The sequence below is a fragment of the Balaenoptera ricei genome, chromosome 9 (genome assembly GCF_028023285.1).
Source record: "Balaenoptera ricei isolate mBalRic1 chromosome 9, mBalRic1.hap2, whole genome shotgun sequence".
Classification (NCBI taxonomy): Eukaryota; Metazoa; Chordata; class Mammalia; order Artiodactyla; family Balaenopteridae; genus Balaenoptera; species Balaenoptera ricei.
In genome coordinates this window covers 57,836,144-57,858,378 of record NC_082647.1, presented here as the reverse complement: position 1 = coordinate 57,858,378, position 22,235 = coordinate 57,836,144, and the positions used below count along the sequence as shown (strand labels likewise).

The following is a 22,235-nucleotide window of genomic DNA, read 5'->3' as shown; positions in this document are numbered from 1 at the left end:
TGGTTTACAATGATATAATAATATTAACAGTGATATAGTGGTTATGAGGACTGATTTTGCCATTAGAAAATGAGGAGTTCATAAGCCTTCTCTGCATTTAAAAACTGTGTGAACTTGGACAAGTTACTTAACCTCTTTAGCCTTGAGTTTCTGAGGCTAGGCTATCTCTCTGTTGACAAAACAGAGAGAATAATACTACCAAAGAGAGTTTATGTTGGGATTTGGTGATAGAACCCTGTGAAGGGCTTGGTTCAATAAATGACAAATAGCACTCAATGAATGCTATGTATAATCAACATTGTAATAATTGTATTAGGTAATAATAATTATTACTAGTTTAATTTTCAGATAACCATTAGATGCTGCTTTCCTCACTCCTCTACTAGCTGAGTCTAAGTCACCAGCAAGAAAAAAAAGTGACACAGTGGCGTTTAAGGTCTCCTTTCTAATTGCATTCCAAAGTCAAACCTGAATTACTATGAGACTGTCTGCTATTTATCACTATTTATCACTATCTCTACCTATTCTCTGCATCCATTAGTGATAACATATAATGTTATTCATATATTATGATTTATCACTGAAGAATCAGATAATGCTTTCATGAAAAACTTACCCTTCCACAATTGTTCTATTAGCCAGACGTATACAATGTTCCCAAAGTATATTAGACACAGCCAAGGGTATCCGAACTCTCTTAGAAACTTCATTTAACCTCGTGTTAAACTGCTCAAATTCCTAAGAAGACAAAAATCGTGGCCATACGTGAATATAATTATAATGTTACATTGCTTTCCCATCTTAGAGGCAAAAAAGATTTTAAAACGCTCAGAATGAAATCAAGTAAAACAAAGAGAGATAATGCCAAAGATAATTTGGACTTAGTGTGAAGTGTTTTTTTAAGTATATCAAATTGAATAAATCATGTTGTAATACAGAGTACACTACATTTCATCTCAAAGGAAATAAGTGTCATTAACTGATTAAACAATGTTCAAGTGTTTCTACATCTCAAATTTTTCTATGACTGTCAGTATGGATTAAAAAGGCTTAATAACTAATATGTCTTTAAAAATATCTTTAAGAAACCCAGATTTTAAAAAAGCGTTTTAATGAGCTTTCACCTCAGAGTGAACTATTTGTAATTTGTAGTTGTACTCCTTACAGAGCAATCTGATAAATTATTCTCTTTCCTAAACATTCTTTTAAAGTAAATAAATTATTACATACTGAATGATTCAAAAGTCATGTAATAGTTGTAAATTTTTAGCACCAAAAAAACTCCATAATATACATTATCTCATTACCTATAGAAAAACTGAACATTTTTATTACTTATTAGTACCTTTTGTGATACCACTCCACTAAAAATAAAATATATGTAACTAATTTCGACAATTCCAACAGCTACATGAAAGCAGCAGATGGTTCACCCTTCAGTAAATTTGTTTCTGATTTCTTTCGACTATTATCATCTAAATATGTTCATTTACAAAAGTAAATGCTGTTTATTGTTCTCAACAATACAGTTCAAATAAATTTAACAAGCCTTAAAATGATATATTTTTCTTTAGTTTCCTCAATAGAGAAACTACACAATGTGTACCAAGTCAAGACTGACACGTGTTCAAATAACACACAGGTGGAAAAAACTCTGATCATCACCAATCAAGCTACCACACGATCGTTGTGTTATCCCTGGCTGCTTCCTAAATCACAATTTTTTAATGATTTTTGACAGTTAACTGCTTTTAATCATTTATGAGAAAGAAGTAGGTCTTCAGTCCACTAAGCTTACTTTTGAAAATCAAAGTAAATAAGTAATTGCTCTTCCTCTTTTTCATTTCAAGAATCTAGCAAAACAGTATTTGCTACTGTATTTATGCTTCACTACAGTAAACTCTGCTTTAGATTTCAAGAGTCATAATTCAATACTTTTCATTAATATTTTAAAGATAAATTTATATGCTTACTATATGAAATGCCATTCTACTCATTGCTAAATCCAATGTTCAAGAATGCTTATTGTTAAATGAATAATAAAACTATTTCATTTTACTTATGATTCTTTTGGGACAGATTCTTTTACAGACTGCTTTTACCTAAAGATTTGGACTTGGAAAAGTAACAGAACAAAAGTTATCATAAAAGTTTTTCTTTTTTTTAATAAATTTATTTATTTTTGGCTGCGTTGGGTCTTCTTTGCTGCACGCAGGCTTTCTCTAGTTGTGGCGAGCGGGGGCTACTCTTTGTTGCGGTGCACGGGCTTCTCATTGCAGCGGCTTCTCTTGTTGCGGAGCACAGCCTCTAGGCGCACGGGCTTCAGTAGTTGTGGCACGTGGGCTCTAGAGCGCAGGCTCAGTAGTTGTTGTGCATGGGCTTAGCTGCTCCGCGGCATGTGGGATCTTCCCGGACCAGGGCTCGAACCTGTGTCCCCTGCATTGGCAGGCGGATTCTTAACCACTGCGCCACCAGGGAAGTCCCATAAAAGTTTCTTTATGAGAGAAAGTCTTAAACTGCTGAAACTTGGGTTCAGGTTAATAATCTAAATAACTCTGGTTCTTTCTTATAATATTAATGTTTCTTGGAATTAAGAATAACTGAAGCAAGTAGCCTCTTCTAGTATGTATATTCACTGAAGGCAGAAGTCTCTTTTTTCTTGCATCCCCATAAGTACCATAATTAGCATGTCATAAAAAACAATCAACTTTTCAAAAACAGAACTGTTCAAAAAAGAAGGGGTGTGATTTATAAATTACATGTATCTTTTACATTCCAAATTAAAATTTCCAGCTGAAGTCTCCTAGGTGATCTAGAAATCAAAGTTCTTCCAGGGTGGCAATTATAGAGCATGCTTAGATCTCATGCTAATACCTAGACACTGTTAACTGATCTGGCACCCTTAGTTCCTTGAGTCTGGGGACAGCCCCAGAGTCCTCAATCCAGCCCTCCAGAAAGGTGCCATATGTCACTGGGAGCTGGCACACCAGCTGAATTCAGCTGCTATCTCTATTTTGATCTCTGGCTTTGTTTACTGGTTCTCAAGTGTCCCAGCCTATTATTTACTGCCTTGGACTAAGCAGGTAAGAATGTTGGTGTAAATGAGATAAGTCAAGAGCTAAGAAGGGCCAATTTCTTTTCACTGACAAATATGAAAAGCAAAATTTTTCTGAAAGCTGTTTTCATTTTCTCAGATGCTCTTCCCTCACCTCAGACGTGCACACGGTTCATTTCCTCACTTCCCTCAGGCCTCTCCTCAATTCTCACTTTATCAGAGTCCTTCTCTGACCATAAGTAAAGAAATGGTATTCCTCTCCAACCCACACCCTGCCACTCTCTATCCCTCTTCTGCTGGTTAATTTTTCACCAGACTATTCATCACCTGACATATTATATATTAATGTATCTCTTTATTGCTGTCCCTGCGCTGGCATATAAATTCCTTGATGGCACATTAAGTTCCTTAACTCACAACTATATTGCCAGCACCTAGATCAGTACATGGCATATGTCAGGTGATTTATAAATATCTCTTGATGCATAAATGAAAAAAAATTACCACAATTCTTTCCAGAAAACTTATAAATGTTAAGTCATTAAACACAAAGGTGTTTGCATGACACATTGCAAAAGTATTGTGATTTCTGGAAAAAAAACTTAGAATAATCAGGGGTGTAGTCTCTTGCTAATGAATATACACAACTATAGAAATATCTTCTAATTAAACAGAAATATCCTCTTGTCACTACAGTCATGGCCATTGAGATTACATAATATGAAGCCAGCTAAGACAAACTAATCAGACTCTAACTCAAAATGGGATATTACTGAGCAAAAACAAAAAATCTACAAAGTATTCTTGGGTCTAAAAGAACACAAAATTTGGAAAGAAATCCTAGTCCAACTCAGGGACTTTAATATCACAAGAATGCTAGAATGTGGTACAAACTATAATCTCACAATTTTGGAGCTATTGCAATTACAGGAAAAATTCCCTTAGTAGAATTATCTTTAACAGAGATGTTTCCCAGAATACTTGCCTTTAACAGTGCATCTACATATATGTTGTGCTGTGACATAATTTCTTTTACATCCCATTTCACATTAGCCATTAGGAGCAGCATCTGTTCATAATCAATGGCTTTACCAGCTACAATCCAGTAAATTGGTTTGCGTAGTTCACTGGCTGTTGAGACGGTCTGAAATAAATTTCACAGAAATGAAACCAAATATTTTCTAAAAGTATCAAATTTCTAAAATATATTTTGTTCCTGTTTCTAGTACACATCATATCTGAAAATAAAACACTAAACACTTGGAGATTTAAATTATGAAAATACTTAACTCGTGGGCAAGGGTCTTACTCAAAACATAATTTTGAGATATTCAACAAACTTGAGGCCACTGACAATTCAACTAAAAAACACAGATTTTTTCACTTCTCTCCATGTCCATTTCCACTTCCACACTGCACCTCAAGATCCTGTCATCTCTCACCCACATTAGTCTAAAAGTCTTCAAACCAGTCTCCTGCCTCTAGGTTTGCCATCTGAGGTCCATTCTTCACACTTCCCCCAAAGTGCTTTCTAAAACACACACCTCACCATGCTACTCACCACCTCTTTCAAATCCTCCAATAGCTTCCCAGTACCCTTGGAACAAAGTCCAGCTCCTGGCTGGGAGCACTGTATGTCATGTGACTTCTGCTTAATCACTCCAGCCATCTTTCTCATCACTGGCCCTCTTCCCCGCTCTGAGAATTTGAATTTTCCTCAGCTGCTCACAGGCACCGTGTTCTCTCATCTGTAGGTCTTCATATAAGCCACTACCTTAGTCGAAATATACTCCTCTCACCCTCTTTCTCTCTGGTCCAGTTTTTGTTTTTTTTTTTAAAGATTTTTTTAAATAAATTATTTATTTATTTATTTATTTTTGGCTGTGTGGGGTCTTCATTTCTGTGCGAGGGCTTTCTCCAGTCGCGGCGAGTAGGGGCCACCCTTCATCGCGGTGCGCGGGCCTCTCACTGTCGCGGCCTCTCTCGTTGCGGAGCACAGGCTCCAGATGCACAGGCTCAGTAGTTGTGGCTCACGGGCCTAGTTGCTCCGCGGCATGTGCGATCTTCCCAGACCAGGGCTCGAACCCGTGTCCCCGGCATTGGCAGGCAGACTCCCAACCACTGCGCCACCAGGGAAGCCCTCTGGTTCAGTTGAAACATCACTTCCTCAAGACAGCCGTTCTAGATAACCTCCCCCCAACCATACCCCCTCTCTGCCTCCAGTCAAGGTTAAATACCCTGCCACTGTTTCTTTCCCTTAACTATACTTTATTGTAATATAGTTTTAATTGGCTCTTTCTCTTACTAGACTAAAAGTTATATGAGGTGTTCAATAAGTATTTATTTAATACAGGAATTCATGAATGAATAAACAAATATTCTAATCCACCTCTCCTGAGGTTGAGAGACTGACCACTAGTTAAAAAAAAAAAATAACCTAAATAACATGTGACAGTCCTATCCTGCTCACAGTTGAAATGATATATAAGACATGTCTGACCTGAGAATAAAACTGCTGAAGAAAGGGTTTTTTGACTGCAGGCATCACAGCATCCAGATGTGGCTGAAGGAACTCAAACTGTTCAGCCAAGAATACCCTAAATGGAATAAATAACCCACCATGTAAACAAAATACAGTATTTAGAGCCTGTCAATATTTTTTGTGTAACTAATCTTTAAGATCTCTGAGCAAAAGTTTAACAATTAAAATTATTTTCCATTTTAAAGAACTACCTTGCATTGCCACTTGACACACTCATTTACAATTCACACAAAAATTAATGCTGAGTTATCAATGAACGTGAGCTGATGTGAAAGAAGGATGACTTCAAAGGAGCTAATCTGGTTACCACAAGGTGTACAGTTATGCTGCTTTGCATGTAAGATATGAGCACAGATAGCACAAAAGATTGAAGAAAGAATACAACAGTACTTTTAGAAGGATTTCCCATGTAATTACACACAACAGACCCATGAATTCACAGATTTAACACCTGACACTTTTCAGAAATAACCCAAACATTCATAACAGGAAATAAAGTGGAACTTGGCTGAGACACAGACGTGAACTTCACATGCATACACGAGACATACACGTGCATGAATCGGAATCATTCAGCTGAAGACTGCTGGTAGTCATACTGTTTTTCACTACTTTTTGTTATATACAAAAACTCTTAAATTATACTGGACCATATTTTATGGAAGAAGTTATATGCTCTCATTTTATTAAAGAACTTGGGGATTTATAAAGGTCAGGATGCACTCCTGCTGATGTCAAGGGTCGACTACATTTAACACTAAACTGACAATGTAACTACAGTTTCTCTAGAATCGTAATTCAATGGGAAACTATAAAGTACTATACTATAATATGCGTTTCTAAAGTCTTACTTAAAGCAAGGATCATGCTGCTAAAGAATGAAACTTAAAAGATTACCCTCCTTCCATTTATACACCTGAAAATCAACCATGCAATTTTAAAAACTGATTGGTAATCTATTTTAGGATATACTTCTCAGAAATATTGAGTACTTTAAGGAATATTTAGAAGTGGGAAATGCACACAGCTAGAATACAGTGCTTACTTTTATAATCTTTCTTAAATATTTAATGGCAAAGCAACTGTTTTTAACAACTTACAAGGATTCTGTGGCTACCACTCTTTCCGCCAACCCATACAATGTATCCCCAAATGTCAAAACCACTAGGTGACTGAGGTGAGGGCTCGGTACCTTCTCCTTTCTCTCTTCTGCTGCTGTGAGCGTGGCAGTAGGATCAGCTGAAACTTCCTGAAAATATAACATACATATACACACACAGCCTGAAATAGCAAATCTAATAGCAATAACCCATGTGATTTTACAAAACTGGAGCTATAATTAAAATGCTCTCGGGCATACATTAATTACACTTAGTTTCAGTTCTTTTTTTCCTCCGTTTATATTTTCTAACTACTAGAACTTTCCTTTTTATACTAACTGAAAATGATCCAACTCCCTATGCTATTAGCTGTGCATGACCTAAAATTGGCCAACACAAGGAATCTTTATGAATCGACAAATATTTCACAGAGACAATAGTGAGATGCCCTTCAAGAACTTGTAAACGAGGAAGAACAGACTGCCTCTCCAGGACCAGGCTGGTAAAATCCAAAATTATGGTGTGATTAACCATTTCACACCTAAACCTTAATCAAGGTAACTCTGGTATAATCCCAAGAAGGCAGGACTAAAATGTAGTTCTAAACTGAAACAGAAGCAACTGTATTGTATATCTCTAGGGATAGATTACTGACCTGAAGGAAGATGGTAAATGGAAATAAAAGAAAGGGATGTCCAAAGAGCAGAGTGGGCTGAGCCTTAAAAGATCCTCAAAGAAAATTACAGCGCAAAAATTGAATACAAACAAATCTAAAAGTGTACAAAATGTAAATCTAGATTACTTTTTAAATCAATTACATAATCACAAATCTCTAACATTTTCCTTACAAATAAAAGAGACATCAAATGCATAGGACTCTGGGAATATAACAGGTTTATAAATTTTGCAAAATGGAAATAATACATTATAAAACCTTTCAAGTTAGAAAATTGTTTTATTCTTGTTTAGTTCTTTTTTATATCCTATATTCTACTAAAGGTATTGTCTCTCTTCAATCTCTAATTACTCAATTAGCATTTAAAAGTTATTTTGGGAACAACTGTGTTTTCTCTAAGGAGAATCAGGATAAGGGAACTATGCAAGTTAATCAATGTCACAGCTCCACTATTTATTTCCTTCTACTAAAAAGGAAAATAATCACCCCACTACTGCCAAAAAAAACAAAAACAAAAAAACACACAAATCACAAAATTACATATGGTTTGGTACCAATTGGGTGCCTGTGCTATTTAATTTAATTCTGGTGGCTATTTATTTAATACTTTTTTTATTATTATTATTTTTAAGATTTATTTATTTATTTGGCTGTGCCAGGTCTTAGTTGCAGCACACGCGATCTTTGTTGCGGCATGTGGGATCTAGTTCCCTGACCAGGGATCGAACCCAGGCCCCCTGCATTGGGAGTGTGGAATCTTAACCACTGGACCACCAAGGAAGTCTCTGGGGGGCTATTTAATCACCATCTACCAGACTGTCCAAGTGAAGAACCTTAGAATCATTCTTGACCACCCCCTCTTCCTTTGCACCTCCATCATGCCTAAACAGACACCTCTCGTTTGTTTCTTCCTCATGTCATTACTTCAGTAATACCTAGGTGATCTTTCTAAAATGGAGATGTGATCATACCACTCCGTAATTTAAAAGTCTCAACTGACGATCCCTTCCTTACAGAAAAAGAGCCTAAACTTGTTGCCACGATATTACTCCTTTACAAACAGCTACCTTTCCAGTCTCATTTCAAGATAATCTCTACACCCCTAAGGTCTAGTCACACTGGACTGCTTACTACACCCATCCTACTGACACTCCTGTCTTACCAGCTCTCTTCTCCTTGCCTGCCTGGCTCTTACCTCATTTTTTAAGTACGAATTCATATTCACCTCCTTTCTTTTTTTTTTTTTTTTTTTTTTTAATTTTATTTATTTATTTATTTATGGCTGTGTTGGGTCCTCGCTTCTGTGAGAGGGCCCTCTCTAGCTGTGGCAAGCGGGGGCCACCCTTCATCGCAGTGCGCGGGCCTCTCACCACTGCGGCCTCTCCTGCTGCAGAGCACAGGCTCCAGACGCGCAGGCTCAGTAATTGTGGCTCACGGGCCCAGCTGCTCCGCGGCATGTGGGATCCTCCCAGACCAGGGCTCGAACCCGTGCCCCCTGCATTGGCAGGCAGATTCTCAACCACTGCGCCACCAGGGAAGCCCCTCACCTCCTTTCTATAACTTTCTCAGTCTCCCAAGAAAAATAACTATGTTACTTGTGTTAATATTGCCTATACATATACATATACCTGTATGTGGCATACAGCATACTTTATCAGTTGTTGTTTTCTAACTCTCCTACCTCATTGTGAGTTCTTGCGGGGTAGGGACCAATTTCACCCTCTTTGTACCTTAAGTCCTTGGCATGCCTGTTGACATTAGCAGGCCCTCTGTTAGTTTCATTGATGCAGATGATGATAAGAATTTTCTCTTCCTCTCCTATTATCCTCTTTCAAGCCCATTCCAACCAGGTTTTTGTCTGCTTCACTCCAAAGAAAGAGTAAGCAAGGTCCCCACTGGCCTCCTTATGGCCAAATCCAATAGCCAACTCTGAATATCCATCTCTGAATATTCCCCCTGACCTTTAAACACTGGAGTGCCCCAGGGTTCAGTCCTGAGACTTCTCTGACTTACATTCTACTCCCTACATGATTTCATCCGCTCTCACAGTTTTAAATGCCATCCACATGCCAACAGCTCAAAATTTATATACTTGCCCTGACCCCTCTCTCACCTCTAGCGCATTTAACATATGTGAAACTGAACTCTTGATGTCCTCTTCAAATGTGTCCTCCTAAAAGTCTTATCCATCCCCATTAATGGCACCTCCATTCTCCAGAAGTTAGGTGCCATCCTTGACTCTTCTCAGTGTCACACTCCTCTTATAATCCATCAACAAATTTTAATGTGTCTACCTTCAAAACAGATCCATTTAGGGAAATAAACTTGAAGAGAGCAAGAAAGTCCCAAAATGTCAAGCTGACATAAATAAATGGTATGTGCTTATTGCATGCTTAAATGGAAAAGCTCCTAAACAGGATCCATGTTTCAGCTTATACCAGTATAGTAAGGAAAGGATATACAACTCTTTGAAGACTTTAACAAAATGAAACCTTAATCAATTTTTACTCTCACAGTGAAAGTTATATTTTTAGCCTTTCCTGACAGTAATGTACTAACTAACACAAAGAAAATTAATATTTATGGACTTTTCTGGATCAATTTAAAATACATTTTTATTATCAAAGATTCAAAGTTGGCCACAGGTCTTAAACAGTTTAGCATCACCAGGTAGATAACTAAAAATTCACATTTCTGGTACCATTACCACCTACACCAGCTTCCTTTCCTGCTTGTGCACTATTAGACAATTTTTCTTAGACTTTTATTTGATGTGTCAAACAAATTTTCTTAGTTTACAGTGAACTTATATGATAAACAATTTCAGGTGGCATTTTAAAGAACATAATGATTCCATTTTGCCTTTTACAGCTTAAAGAGAAGCAAAACTTAGAAGATATATATGGAGAAAGTAAAATTACCAAAAAAGTGCTTATTAAAGTTTTAACTAACACATGGGAGAAATATAAGGAAAAATACTACCTCCATCCAGTGGTTCCAGATTAGGTTATAAATTATTTTAATAGACAAAGAATGTATTGAATAGCAAGAAACCAATTAATGTTCTCTGCCAATGTAGATGCAAATTAATGAAGTGAAGAAAATTTATATACCAGCTTATGAAAACCTGAGATCAAGGTCTAGTAAATGACAAATATATTTTTTAAAATAATAAAACGATGCTTATCAGTATGCGTAATAACTTAACATGTAAAACATTGGAAATTTTCAGAAAAACTTCTACTGTATTGTTGTAGAGTCTTATCCATCAGAGGAGTGGGGACTGTGGAGAGGCTCTGTCAAAGGTCAGTGCTCCTTACAAACTGACAGAGGAACAACGGCTCACACAGTCTTCTGATCCAAGGTGCAGTCTTTGATTTAAGAGATGCTAAGAATAAGGTCTTTAAAAAAAGATATTTTTAAAAGACAAGGTGGCAAAGAAAAAAACAGGCACATCTATCAATTTACTGGGGAGGGGTGTGTAGCTGGTTTTAAAAAACGCATTTCTAAAATTGACTATTACACCAATTCAGGAAAAAACTTATCCAATGAACAAAGAACTTGTCTGACAGATGCTACAGATACATTGTTATCGTTAGATGGGTGACAGCTTGTCTTAAATAACAGCTAGTTTGGTCCCATTGTTTACTGGGTCATGCTATTTCATTACACACTGTATGGCAGCATTAAATCCACAGCTTAAGGGTCAGATCTGGAACTGTGGTTTGACAATCATAAGCTAGTAACTAGCAGAGCTGGCAGAGAAATGCTAGAGTGAATGATTCTAGTGGTATATTTCAGCCCACCTATCTTGAGGCATTCAGCCAGAAACAAGAAAAACGTCAGCTGTGGACTAAGATCTGGAAAACACGATCTTCAGGTCAAGGTTATACTAAGTATCAAACAAGGAGAAGCAAAATCAAAACAGATAACTGCCAATGGGACTGAAAGCCAATGATGGATTTTACACAACAAAGACCAAAAAAAAAAAAAGAAAGAAAAAAGAAGAAATAGATGGCTGTGTCAAACAAGGAGCCTTGACTCTGAAAACAAAGATCAGGATTAAGTGGACAAGAAAACAAGCCAGGTTAATCCAGGAGACACCAAACTCAAGGATTGGAGTTTATTCATTTACTCTATAAACATTTATTGAAGAGATGCTATGTGCCAAGGTAAGTGCTAGGACTATGAACATATATTAAAAAAATATGTGCTGAGCAAAAAAGATCTCCAAATTTTAAGGGGGATGGATGAGACGGATACAGGTTATTTCCTCTGTGTAAACAGTGCTCACCTGAAATATCTGCATATGCCTCTCTCACTTTATTCATATCTCTGCTTAAAGATCACTGCCCCATCACTCTGCTTCATCTTCTTCTTGGCACTGATCAGTATCTGACACTCTTATACATTTATCTGTCTCTCTGCCCCAATAAGATTCAAGTTCCAAGAAGACGGGAATTACCTCTTTTGTTCACTGATGACTTTCCAGGCCTACAATGCCTGGCATATAATAATTATTCCAAACAAGTATTTCTTAAAAGAATGAATGATTCCATTGCTTTATAAAAACTTCAATAACAGAAGTATGCTCATACTATAGAGCTTATGAGAAAAGAGGAAAGTGATTGCTTATTTGGGTAAGTGACGAGAATAAAGGAAAATTCATAGATGCAGAGAAATGCACTGAATAACAAAAGTCTCTGGCTACAGTGACCAAGCATAAGAAAAACTTTTTTTCTTATTTTAACTGCTTATGTTGGCTTAAACACTATAGATGATCAGCCCTGTTTTGCTACGTAACCCAGCTTTTTAAAACATGCATTTCATCACATGACACAGTTAAGAATCCAGATCCCCTGCTGCATAGCCAACTAAACCTAAACTTCTCAAATGTTAAAGCCATTTATAAAGTCGTCCTAAACACTCTTTGCAACACAACTCTTTGGCATAAACTGGTGCCCCATCACAAAAATCGGCCAAAATTTGGGCCAGGCTTGCTCCCACCTCAAGGCCCTTGCTCAGCCTCTGAACCTTAACTTGAATGCCATTCTTTCTCCTCTTCCCCACTGATCCCATGCCTACTCTTCAAAGTCTAACGTAAGTCTCACTTCCTCCTTTAGTCATTCTCTGACAGTAATTTTGAACATAAACCTTTCTTCTCTTTGAACTTGTACTGCATGTAGAGCCAATATCATATTCTTTCATGTATACCAGCTTTCTCTCTCCATCAGACTATAAGAAACCTCCATTTTACTTCCTGCATGCCATTAATGTTCTAGGGACACAGGAACTCGATGTACACATAAAAATACACTTACATGTAGTTGATTAGATCGCCAATTTCTATTTTAAATAACCTAAAAGAATTGATTACTTACCAGATCAATGAGGCTTTCTTGTATTCTGTTTAGAGTTGTTCTTAGTCTACTACTGCTAAGACCTAGTCCCGTGGATTCCAACTGAAAAAGAAAACGAGAGGCATGTTAAATTGCCTGCAAATGTTGTAACTTCAAATTAGTGAAAAGTAAGTATGTGGTGAGTTTTCACTCAGATACTTAGCATTCAGAGGGTTTCCAAATTGCATTTAAAAATACCAAAACATCAAAGACAGAAATCAAATCTTAACCCTCAAAGGAACAAGAGAGCTATTTACACATGTGCATTTACAGGTCACACTAACATCTATCAATCTAATGGATTTATCAGGAGAGAGTTCACCGGAATTTCTTTCCCACAAGTTATTATTTTTAATTGCAAAACTTAAGATTTTTAGATACTTAAAGAATCCAAGGATAGGAAGGGCCACACTGATACAGAAAAAACAAAACAGAGATGATACATACTTTTTTTTTTTAACATCTTTATTGGAGTATAATTGCTTTACAATGGTGTGTTAGTTTCTGCTTTATAACAAAGTGAATCAGCTATACTTATACCTATATCCCCATATCCCCTCCCTCTTGCGTCTCCCTCCCACCCTCCCTATCCCACCCCTCTAGGTGGTCACAAAGCACCGAGCTGATCTCCCTGTGCTATGTGGTTGCTTCCCACTAGCTATCGATTTTACATTTGGTAGTGTATATATGTCCATGACACTCTCTCACTTCGTCCCAGCTTATCCTTCCCTCTCCCCATATCCTCAAGCCCATTCTCTAGTAGGTCTGTGTCTTTATTCCCATCTTACCCCTAGGTGATACATACTTTCAATATCAAGAATGAGAGCATGGATAACACTACGGATCTAATGTTGAAACACCAGAAGGATAATAAGGGAATATTATGAATAATCTTATGCCAATAAATTTACCAAACCAGATGAAACAGACAAATTCCTTGACAAGCTCATATTATAAAAATTGACCTAAGAAGAAATAGAAAACTTTAGCAGCTCTTTATTAATTAAATTTCATTTAATAAAAACCTTCAAAAAGTACTAGTCCTACATAGACTCTCAGAAAGTAGAAGAAAAGGGAATGTTTCCCAATTGCTTTATGAGACTAATATTACTCTGATTCCTAAACCAAACAAAGATACCACAGAAAACGTAACTACAGACTCCTAAACTTTATGGACACAATTTTTAAAAATCCTTAAAATATTAGCAAACTGATTCATGACCAAGTGGTATTTGTCTTGGGAATGCAAGACTGGTTTAACAGCCTAAAATCCTACTTTGAAGTTAACCAATGTATTTCACCATATTAATATATTTCTTTAGAAAAGAAAGTTATGATTGTTTAAATAGATTCAGAAAAAGTCATGTGACTAAATTTATCCTTTCATGATAAAAATTCAGAAAAATTCAGTAACAGAGGAGAGTTTCTTCAACATGACTACAGGCATCTATAAAATAGCTAGCATCATACTCAACGGTGAAAGGCTAAATGCTTTCTATCCAGGACAGATGAAGGTGGAGGGAACAAGATGAGGATGTCAACTCTCACCACCTTTTTTTCTTGAGAGGTAAAACCTTTGATTTCAAATCATTTTTTTTTAATAACATCTCTATTGGAGTATAATTGCTTTACAATGGTGTGTTAGTTTCTGCTGCATAACAAAGTGAATCAGCTATACATACACATATATCTCCACATCTCCTCCCTCTTGCATCTCCCTCCCATCCTCCCTATCCCACCCCTCTAGGTGGTCACAAAGCACTGAGCTGATCTCCCCGTGCTATGCAGCTGCTTCCCACTAGCTATCTATCTTACATTTGGTAGTACATATAAGTCCATGCCACTCTCTCACTTTGTCCCAGCTTACCCTTCCCCCTCCCCATGTCCTCAAGTCCATTCTCTATGTCTGCATCTTTATTCCTAATCTGTCCCTAGGTTCTTCGGAACCTTTTTTTTTCTTAGATTCCATATATACGTGTCAGCATACGGTATTTGTTTTTCGCTTTCTGACTTACTTCACTCTGTATGACAGACTCTAGGCCCATCCACCTCACTACAAATAACTCAATTTCGTTTCTTTTTATGGCTGAGTAATATTCCATTGTATATATGTGCCACATCTTCTTAATCCATTCATCTGTCGATGGACACTTAGGTTGCTTCCATGTCCTGGCTATTGTAAATAGAGCTGCAATGAACACTGTGGTACATGACTCTTTTTAAATTATGGTTTTCTCAGGGTATATGCCCAGTAGTGGGATTGCTGGGTCGTATGGTAGTTCTAGTTTTAGTTTTTTAAGGAACCTCCATACTGTTCTCCATAGTGGCTGTATCTATTTACATTCCCACCAACAGTGCAATCACTAAATGATTAGTGATGTTGAGCATTCTTTCATGTGTTTGTTGGCAACTCTCACCACTTTTATTTTACATTGTGCTGGAGGTCAATTTTTTGTAATTGATCTCCATCATACAGATATATATGCTGTATGAGGCATACAGATTGGAAAATATAAGGCATAGAGACTGGAAAAGAAGAGGTAAAGCTAAATACTAGATACTTCCCTCTAAGCACTGATTTAGCTGCATCCCACAAATTTTGATACGTTGTGTTTTCATTATCATTCACTTCAAAATATTTTCTAATTTCTTTTGTGGTTTCTTCATTAACCCAATCTTTATTTAGATGTGTGTTGTTTAATCTCCAAACTTAGGTTTTCCTATTTTATTGATATTGGTTTCCAATTTAATTACATTGACATCAGAAAATATATTCTGTATGATTTCAATGTTTTAAACTCATTACGACATATTTAATGGCCCAGAACATATGGTCTCTCCTGATAAATGTACCATCTGCACTTGAATATATATCCTGCCATTGTTAGGTATGTTGTCCTACAAATATCAATTAAGTCAAAATGGTTGAAAGAGTTGTTCCAATCTTCTGTGTACTTGCTGATTTTCTATCTGACTTGTTCTATTAGTTACTCTCGTGTTAAAATCTCCAGCTGTCATTGAAGTTTTTCATTTCCTCTTGAATTCTGTCAATTATTGCTTCATCTAGTTTGAAGCTCTGTTACTAGGCACATATACATCTATAATCATTATGTCTTCCAATTGAATTGATCCTTACATCATTAGAAATCCCTCTATCTCTGGTAATACATTCTGTTTTCAAACTTATTTTATCTCGTATTATAGCCACTGCAGCCTCCTTATGCTTACTGTTGCATGGCATATCTTTTCAATCCATTTGCTTTCAATCTGTGTGTTTTGTTATTAAGTATGGGCTTTGTTTTTAATCCATTCTGACAATTTCTACCTTTTAATATAAGTATTTAGTCCAGGAACATTTACTGTGGCTGGGTTTACATCTACCATTACATGTTTTCTTTTTTTTTCCTTGGTTCCTCCTTTCCTGCTTTTTCTAATTATATGATTTTTTTCTTTTTTTAGAATCCTACTTTAATTTTCCTGTAGGCAAAAGTTAAAGTTCTTTGTATTATTTTTCATTATTCTTCTATGGATTATAATATACATTCTCGATATTTCACAGTCCATTTACTGTTAACAATGTACTGTTTTACATAATATATAGAAATCTTGCCATCTTATAGGTCCACATCCCTCCACATACCATGCTATAGTTGTTATATGTAATACATTTACATATATTACAAACTCCAGAAAAGAATGTTATAATTTCAGGTTTAAACAGCTATATGGTTTGAAAAGAAATTAAGTGGAAAAAGAAAAAAACAACAACAACAATCTTTTGCATTTCCCCAAGTAGTTTCCATTACCAATGCTTTCATACTTTCTGAGGATTCATGTTTTCATCTGGTATCATTTTCCTTCACTCTGGAAAACTTCCTTCAACACTTCTTGTATTACATGTCTGTTGGTGACAACTTCTCTTAGTGCTTTTTTTTCTTTTTATCTGAAAATGTTTTAATTTCATATTCATGCTTGAATAGTATTTTTGGTGGCTATAAAATTCTAGATAGACATTTTTTTCTTTTCTTTCGGTGTCTGAAAGGTGTTGTTTAACTCTCTTCTAGTCTCCAGTTTCTTGTGAGAAGTCAGCTGTTAATCAGATCATTGGTTCCTTTTATGTCATAAGTCTATTAAAGTTTTCAAGAGACAATTTCCTCATGAGGTACCCCACTAGACTTTTCTTTGTGTTTATTCTGTTTGCTGTTCATTTAGCATCTTGTATCTGCAAATTTTTGGACAGTGTTTCTTCAAATATTTTTTCTATCTCATTCTGTCTCTCTCAACTCCACCTGGTATTCCAATTAAATGTATGTTTGACCATTTGATATAACTTAGCATGTCCCTAAGGTTTTCATCGTCTTTGTTTTTCAATTTTTTCTCTATGTTCTGCATTTTGAATAATTTCTATTGATCTATTTTCAAGTTCACAAATTCTTTCCTCTGTCATGTCCATTTGGCTAAGTACATTCAGTAATTTTTTTTAATTGCTGGAACTGAATTTTCAGTTCTAGGATTTCTCTTTGGTTTTCTTCCTACTGTTTCTACTAGAACTTCTTATTTCTCTACTGAGATGTTCATGCATTTAAAACATGTTTTGTTTTACTTTATTGAAGATAGTTAAAATGGTCCATTTAAAATCTTTATCCCTTAGTTCCAACATCTTGAGTTCAGACTATACTTATTTTCTTTTTACTGAAGGATGTATTCCTCTTTTTTGGCTCTATGTATTTAGGTAACATTGGATTGCATCATCCATTCAATTCTGGAGATTTTGGATTCTGTTATTTTTCTCCAGTAAGTACTGTTTCCTTTGTTTTCAGTATGCAATTTTCTTGGCCAGGCTTGAACTATAAACTGTCTCTTGTGTAGCAGCTTCAGTCTCTATTCAGATCTTTTTTCTTTGACTGGCTGCAGTCAGTCTGTTCCACACTAACATGGTTCATGGGTTAGTCAGAGATGTGGGTAGACAGAAACTGGGGATCCCTCCTCTGACTCTTCCCCATCTGAACTTCTCCCTAACTCTTTTCAGTGTTCCCAGTTTCCTGGCTTCACTTTTCTGGTTCCCCAATCCATAAAGACTATAGGTTTTCTTATGCGTGTCTCCAGTTATGTGCCTCAGGGACTGCACTTAGTCCTGGGCTAAAGGCCATGGAGATGGATTTTTTTTTTAATTAATTAATTTATTTATTTATTTATTTATTTATTTATTTTTGGCTGCACTGGGTCTTCGTTGCTCTGCCCGGGCTTTCTCTAGTTGAGGCGAGAGGGGGCTATTCTTCGTTGCGGTGCGTGGGCTTCTCATTGTGGTGGCTTCCCTTGTTGCGGAGCACAGGCTCTCGGAGCATGGGCTTCAGTAGCTGTGGCACGAGGGCTCAGTAGTTGTGGTGCATGGGCTTAGTTTCTCCGTGGCATGTGGGATCTTCCCGGACCAGGGCTCGAACCCGTGGCCCCTGCATTGGCAGGCGGACTCTCAACCACTGCGCCACCAGGGAAGCCCGGAATTTCTTTTTATAGCTTCCCTTTCCCCAACCGCTAGAGTGAACTCCCACCAGAGTCTATATGCTTCTGTTCACTCTCCAGCATCTTCAAGAAGTTGCCTTTTGTTTTATAAAACAACCAGGTTTTATAATTGTTTTCTGCAGGAAATATCATCTAATAAGGTCTCAGTCCCTCATACCCAGAAATGGAAGTTAATTCATTCTTAAAAGTTTAGATTTTGAATCTGACTCTCTACAAAAAAACAGTTCCATTAATGAAAGTTAACTTTAAATGAGGCTCACAAACCGTTGTCAAGTAATAACCCTCATAAGATTTACTTGGATAAGAAATAATTAGGAGTTCGGACTTCCCTGGTCATGCAGTGGTTAAGAATCCACCTGCCAATGCAGGGGACATGGGTTCAAGCCCTGGTCCGGAAAGATCCCACATGCCACAGAGCAACTAAGCCCGTGCGCCACAACTACTGAGCCTGCGCTCTAGAGCCCGTGAGCCACAACTACTGAGCCAGCATGCCACAACTACTGAAGCCTGCACACCTAGAGCCCGTACTCCACAACAAGAGAAGCCACTGCAATGGAAGCCCGCGTGCTGCAACTACTGAGCCCATGCGCCGCAACTACGGAAGACCATGAGCTCTAGGGCCCGAGCGCCAAAACTACTGAGCCCACATGCTGCAACTACGGAAGCCCGTGTGCCTAGAGCCCATGCTCCGCAACAAGAGAAGCCACCACAATGAGACACCCGCGCACCGCAATGAAGACTAGCCCCTGCTTGCCACAACTAGAGAAAGCCCACGTGCAGCAACAAAGACCCAACGCAGCCAAATAAATAAATTATTAAAAAAGAAATAATTAGGATATCAATCCATGTCTCCTAAGAATCTACTATGTGCTTACTACTGCATTAAAGTAAGCTACAGAATGGTCTTCACAAAAGAATGTGAACAGGAAGGACCAAGGAAAACATAACTCAAGAGTTGAACAACAGAAGGCTTGAGGCAAGGCAAGACAAAGCAATACTATGAGTACCATTATTATAATAGAATCAAATGGATTAGATATATACTACAACATGATGTAGTAGGCTATAACCAGTTCAGTGAAGAGTAGGAGCTTCAGGAGTAATTAGTATGAACAGAAAAAAAGCCCTTAACCTAATGCATACACTGTGTCCCCCTCCCAGACAATGACTTTCTAGAACCCCCAGGACACAATGAGATGCTTATTCTTCCATAAGCAGCAACCATTTAAATTCACTCATACAATTCTCTCTCTTCTGGGAAGGAAGCAGCAGTAGCCATGTTAAAAAGTGCAAGTAAGAGGTAGAGTAAAGGCAGTATTCACTCATACAAATTCGCTCATATGCACATTTTGTTCTGGTTCATAGAATACAAACTGTTTCTAATACAGCATATGGGTGAACATCCAGATAGAAAGAAACCCTTATAATTAACAATATTGTTTGAATACAGTGAAATGGCTTTTACTGAGTCTTACAGGATTAAAATGCTTTTAATATAAAATATCAGACTAATGTTTTCTTTAAAACATAACAGATTTTAAATAAAATATGCAGCATATTTTACAGTGAGCACCTACCTGTACTTTGTTAACTTTCATCAGGTTCTAGTGAACCCCACTGTAAACAAATCTGTGCCAGTGTCTAATCAGCTAGAAAGGCACATCCAAAAGCACTCAGTTCCCAAAGTTTCTGAAGGACTCTACTTGAACACATCTTATCAAAACTGTGGTCCAGAACTGTTTTAACTAATATGATAGTCACAAGTCATGTGTGGCTATTTATATTTCAAGATAAACTAACTAAAATCAAGTACAATTAAAAATTCAGTCCCCAATCATACCAGTCACGTTTCAAGTGCTCAAAAGCCACTTCTGGTTTATGGCTACCATATTGGACAGTACAAATATAGAACATTTCCATTATTGCAAAACTTCTCTTAGACTGCACGGGTCTAGAGGCACAGTCCAAGAAGACAGAGTAAAGCTCATGTAGAAGACTGAACGATTCTGACAATTGGCTAAAACTCCAGAATGTCTTTCTTCTTTAATATTTATTTATTGAGTGAGGGATTACTACATATTTTATAGTAACATAAATTCTGCAGCAACTTAGTTTCTGATTATATTAGTATTCTTTTTAATTTTGCAGAGTTAAGAACATAGGGAATTCAGATCCCATATTAAAAGATCATGTCTTTGATATACTTGTAATCACAGCAAGACTATGAACATTTATATGATGAATATAGTTATCCATTAAAATTCACAAGTTTTTGAAAAGGTACAAAATATAGTATGTGAAAAGTTAGTATTATGAGTATACTTTTAAACGAAAAACTGTCAAACACGTAGGTGAACTACATAATAATTCCCAAGTATCAGATCAGTTACCTGCTTAATACTGTGCTGTTCTCCTTAGGAGTAGAAAAAGATAAACTCAACAAGAGCTTTGGAAACACAAAAAGGAGGTGCAGGAAAATTAATTCTGTGGCAGGTTCAGTTCAAAGATTTTCAATTTATTTAAATAAATATTTGCCATTATCTTCTGAATGTAGTAGTGCCTGCTAAGGTTGTTAGCCAATATTTAAAATGTCTCATTTACTGTGTAATAATTACACACTGGGCCAGATTTAAACAAGGCAACCTGCACATTTTTCATCACCAAAATATGTCAAGGTTAGAAATTGATGCTGCACTTTTTCTGCCAAAAATTTGAATAACATACAATATGCTTATCATATCAAAGCTTAAAATTAATGTATTTTAAATAAGGTGATGGGGCACACAAAAAGCTAATATCAATAATATGTTGGATTTTTGATGGATAATTTTCAATTTAATGTTATTTATGTATTTTATACAGAGAGAATGAACTTTTTACAAAAACAAATAAATTTTAAAAGAAACAGACTCCTCCCCGAAAAGGTTAACTTACTGAATCATTCCGACCAAAAAAGGTATATATTGCATACAAGTAATAATCAAATAGCTGAGACATGAAATGGATAACATCAAAAGCAATTGGTTTAAGAATGTTCATCATCTGCATATATTTACCTGAAAAGAAAAAAAATTTAAATAGAACAAAATTAAAATCTGTTAGTCTATAATTATTAAGAAACCATAAAATTACTTTACCAAAATATTTTTTTAATGAAATATTACATTCCTCAGTCACACCAGCCATGCCTCAAGTACTCAACAGTCACTTGTAGCTAGTGACTACTGTACTGGACAGCACTGATACAGAACAGTTATACCATCTTGGAAAGTACTACTGGATGGCACTGATATAAAAAAATACCTACAAAGATTTTTCATATCACTATATTTTACTGTTTGCCTTATATTTATGGAACTCTTAAACTAACTCTTCTACAATGACACTGTACAAACAACACAGTTCCTTATTTCTTGGAGATTCCATTTCAAACAATGCCTTCAAAATTGTTTAGGTGTAATAAAACAAAAGACAATGTACTTGAGGAAGAGTGGGGTTCTTTTCATAAGCTTATACACACATAGCAAAAGTAAAAAAACAAGAAGAAAAAGGACACATGGAAGACACTTCTCATTCCCCTGAATCCTAGCCCTGTGAAATCTAGTGTCAGAGGCTAAGAACATTTCTTTATCACTACATCACTCAAGAGCTCAATACTCGCAAAGTGCCAAGAACATATCCCTCCTCATTCCTTCCTTTGGAAGATGCCAATATTCCACTCTTTTTCCTCTAAACATATGACACAGTTACAGAAAAAAATTTAAAAACCAAAATGTCTGCATTCATAAACTTGTTAATGTGTTTGAAGGGTGCATGGGAGATGGGCTGAATCAAATAACAAACAATAATGAGTCCCTAATTGTGTTTATTTTTTATAGGAAATAATAGGGAAAGAAGCATATCTATAAAAAAAAAAAATGCTCTTCTGCAGAAGATGTTAAAA

The 22,235-nt window shown here is 36.5% G+C and overlaps 1 protein-coding gene across 2 annotated transcripts in view; it reads right to left on the bottom strand.

The window, feature by feature from the left end:
* Positions 1 to 22,235, bottom strand: part of VPS50 (VPS50 subunit of EARP/GARPII complex) — a 128,532-nt gene that overhangs the window by 4,675 nt on the left and 101,622 nt on the right. For both annotated transcript variants that reach the window (XM_059933852.1, XM_059933853.1), the window contains 6 exons: positions 21,227 to 21,348; positions 12,755 to 12,835; positions 6,698 to 6,846; positions 5,556 to 5,652; positions 4,041 to 4,199; positions 617 to 738 (listed from right to left, as the gene is read on the bottom strand). In XM_059933852.1, coding sequence (XP_059789835.1) covers positions 617 to 738; positions 4,041 to 4,199; positions 5,556 to 5,652; positions 6,698 to 6,846; positions 12,755 to 12,835; positions 21,227 to 21,348 — 730 coding nt within the window. The remainder of the gene's footprint in view (positions 1 to 616; positions 739 to 4,040; positions 4,200 to 5,555; positions 5,653 to 6,697; positions 6,847 to 12,754; positions 12,836 to 21,226; positions 21,349 to 22,235) is intronic.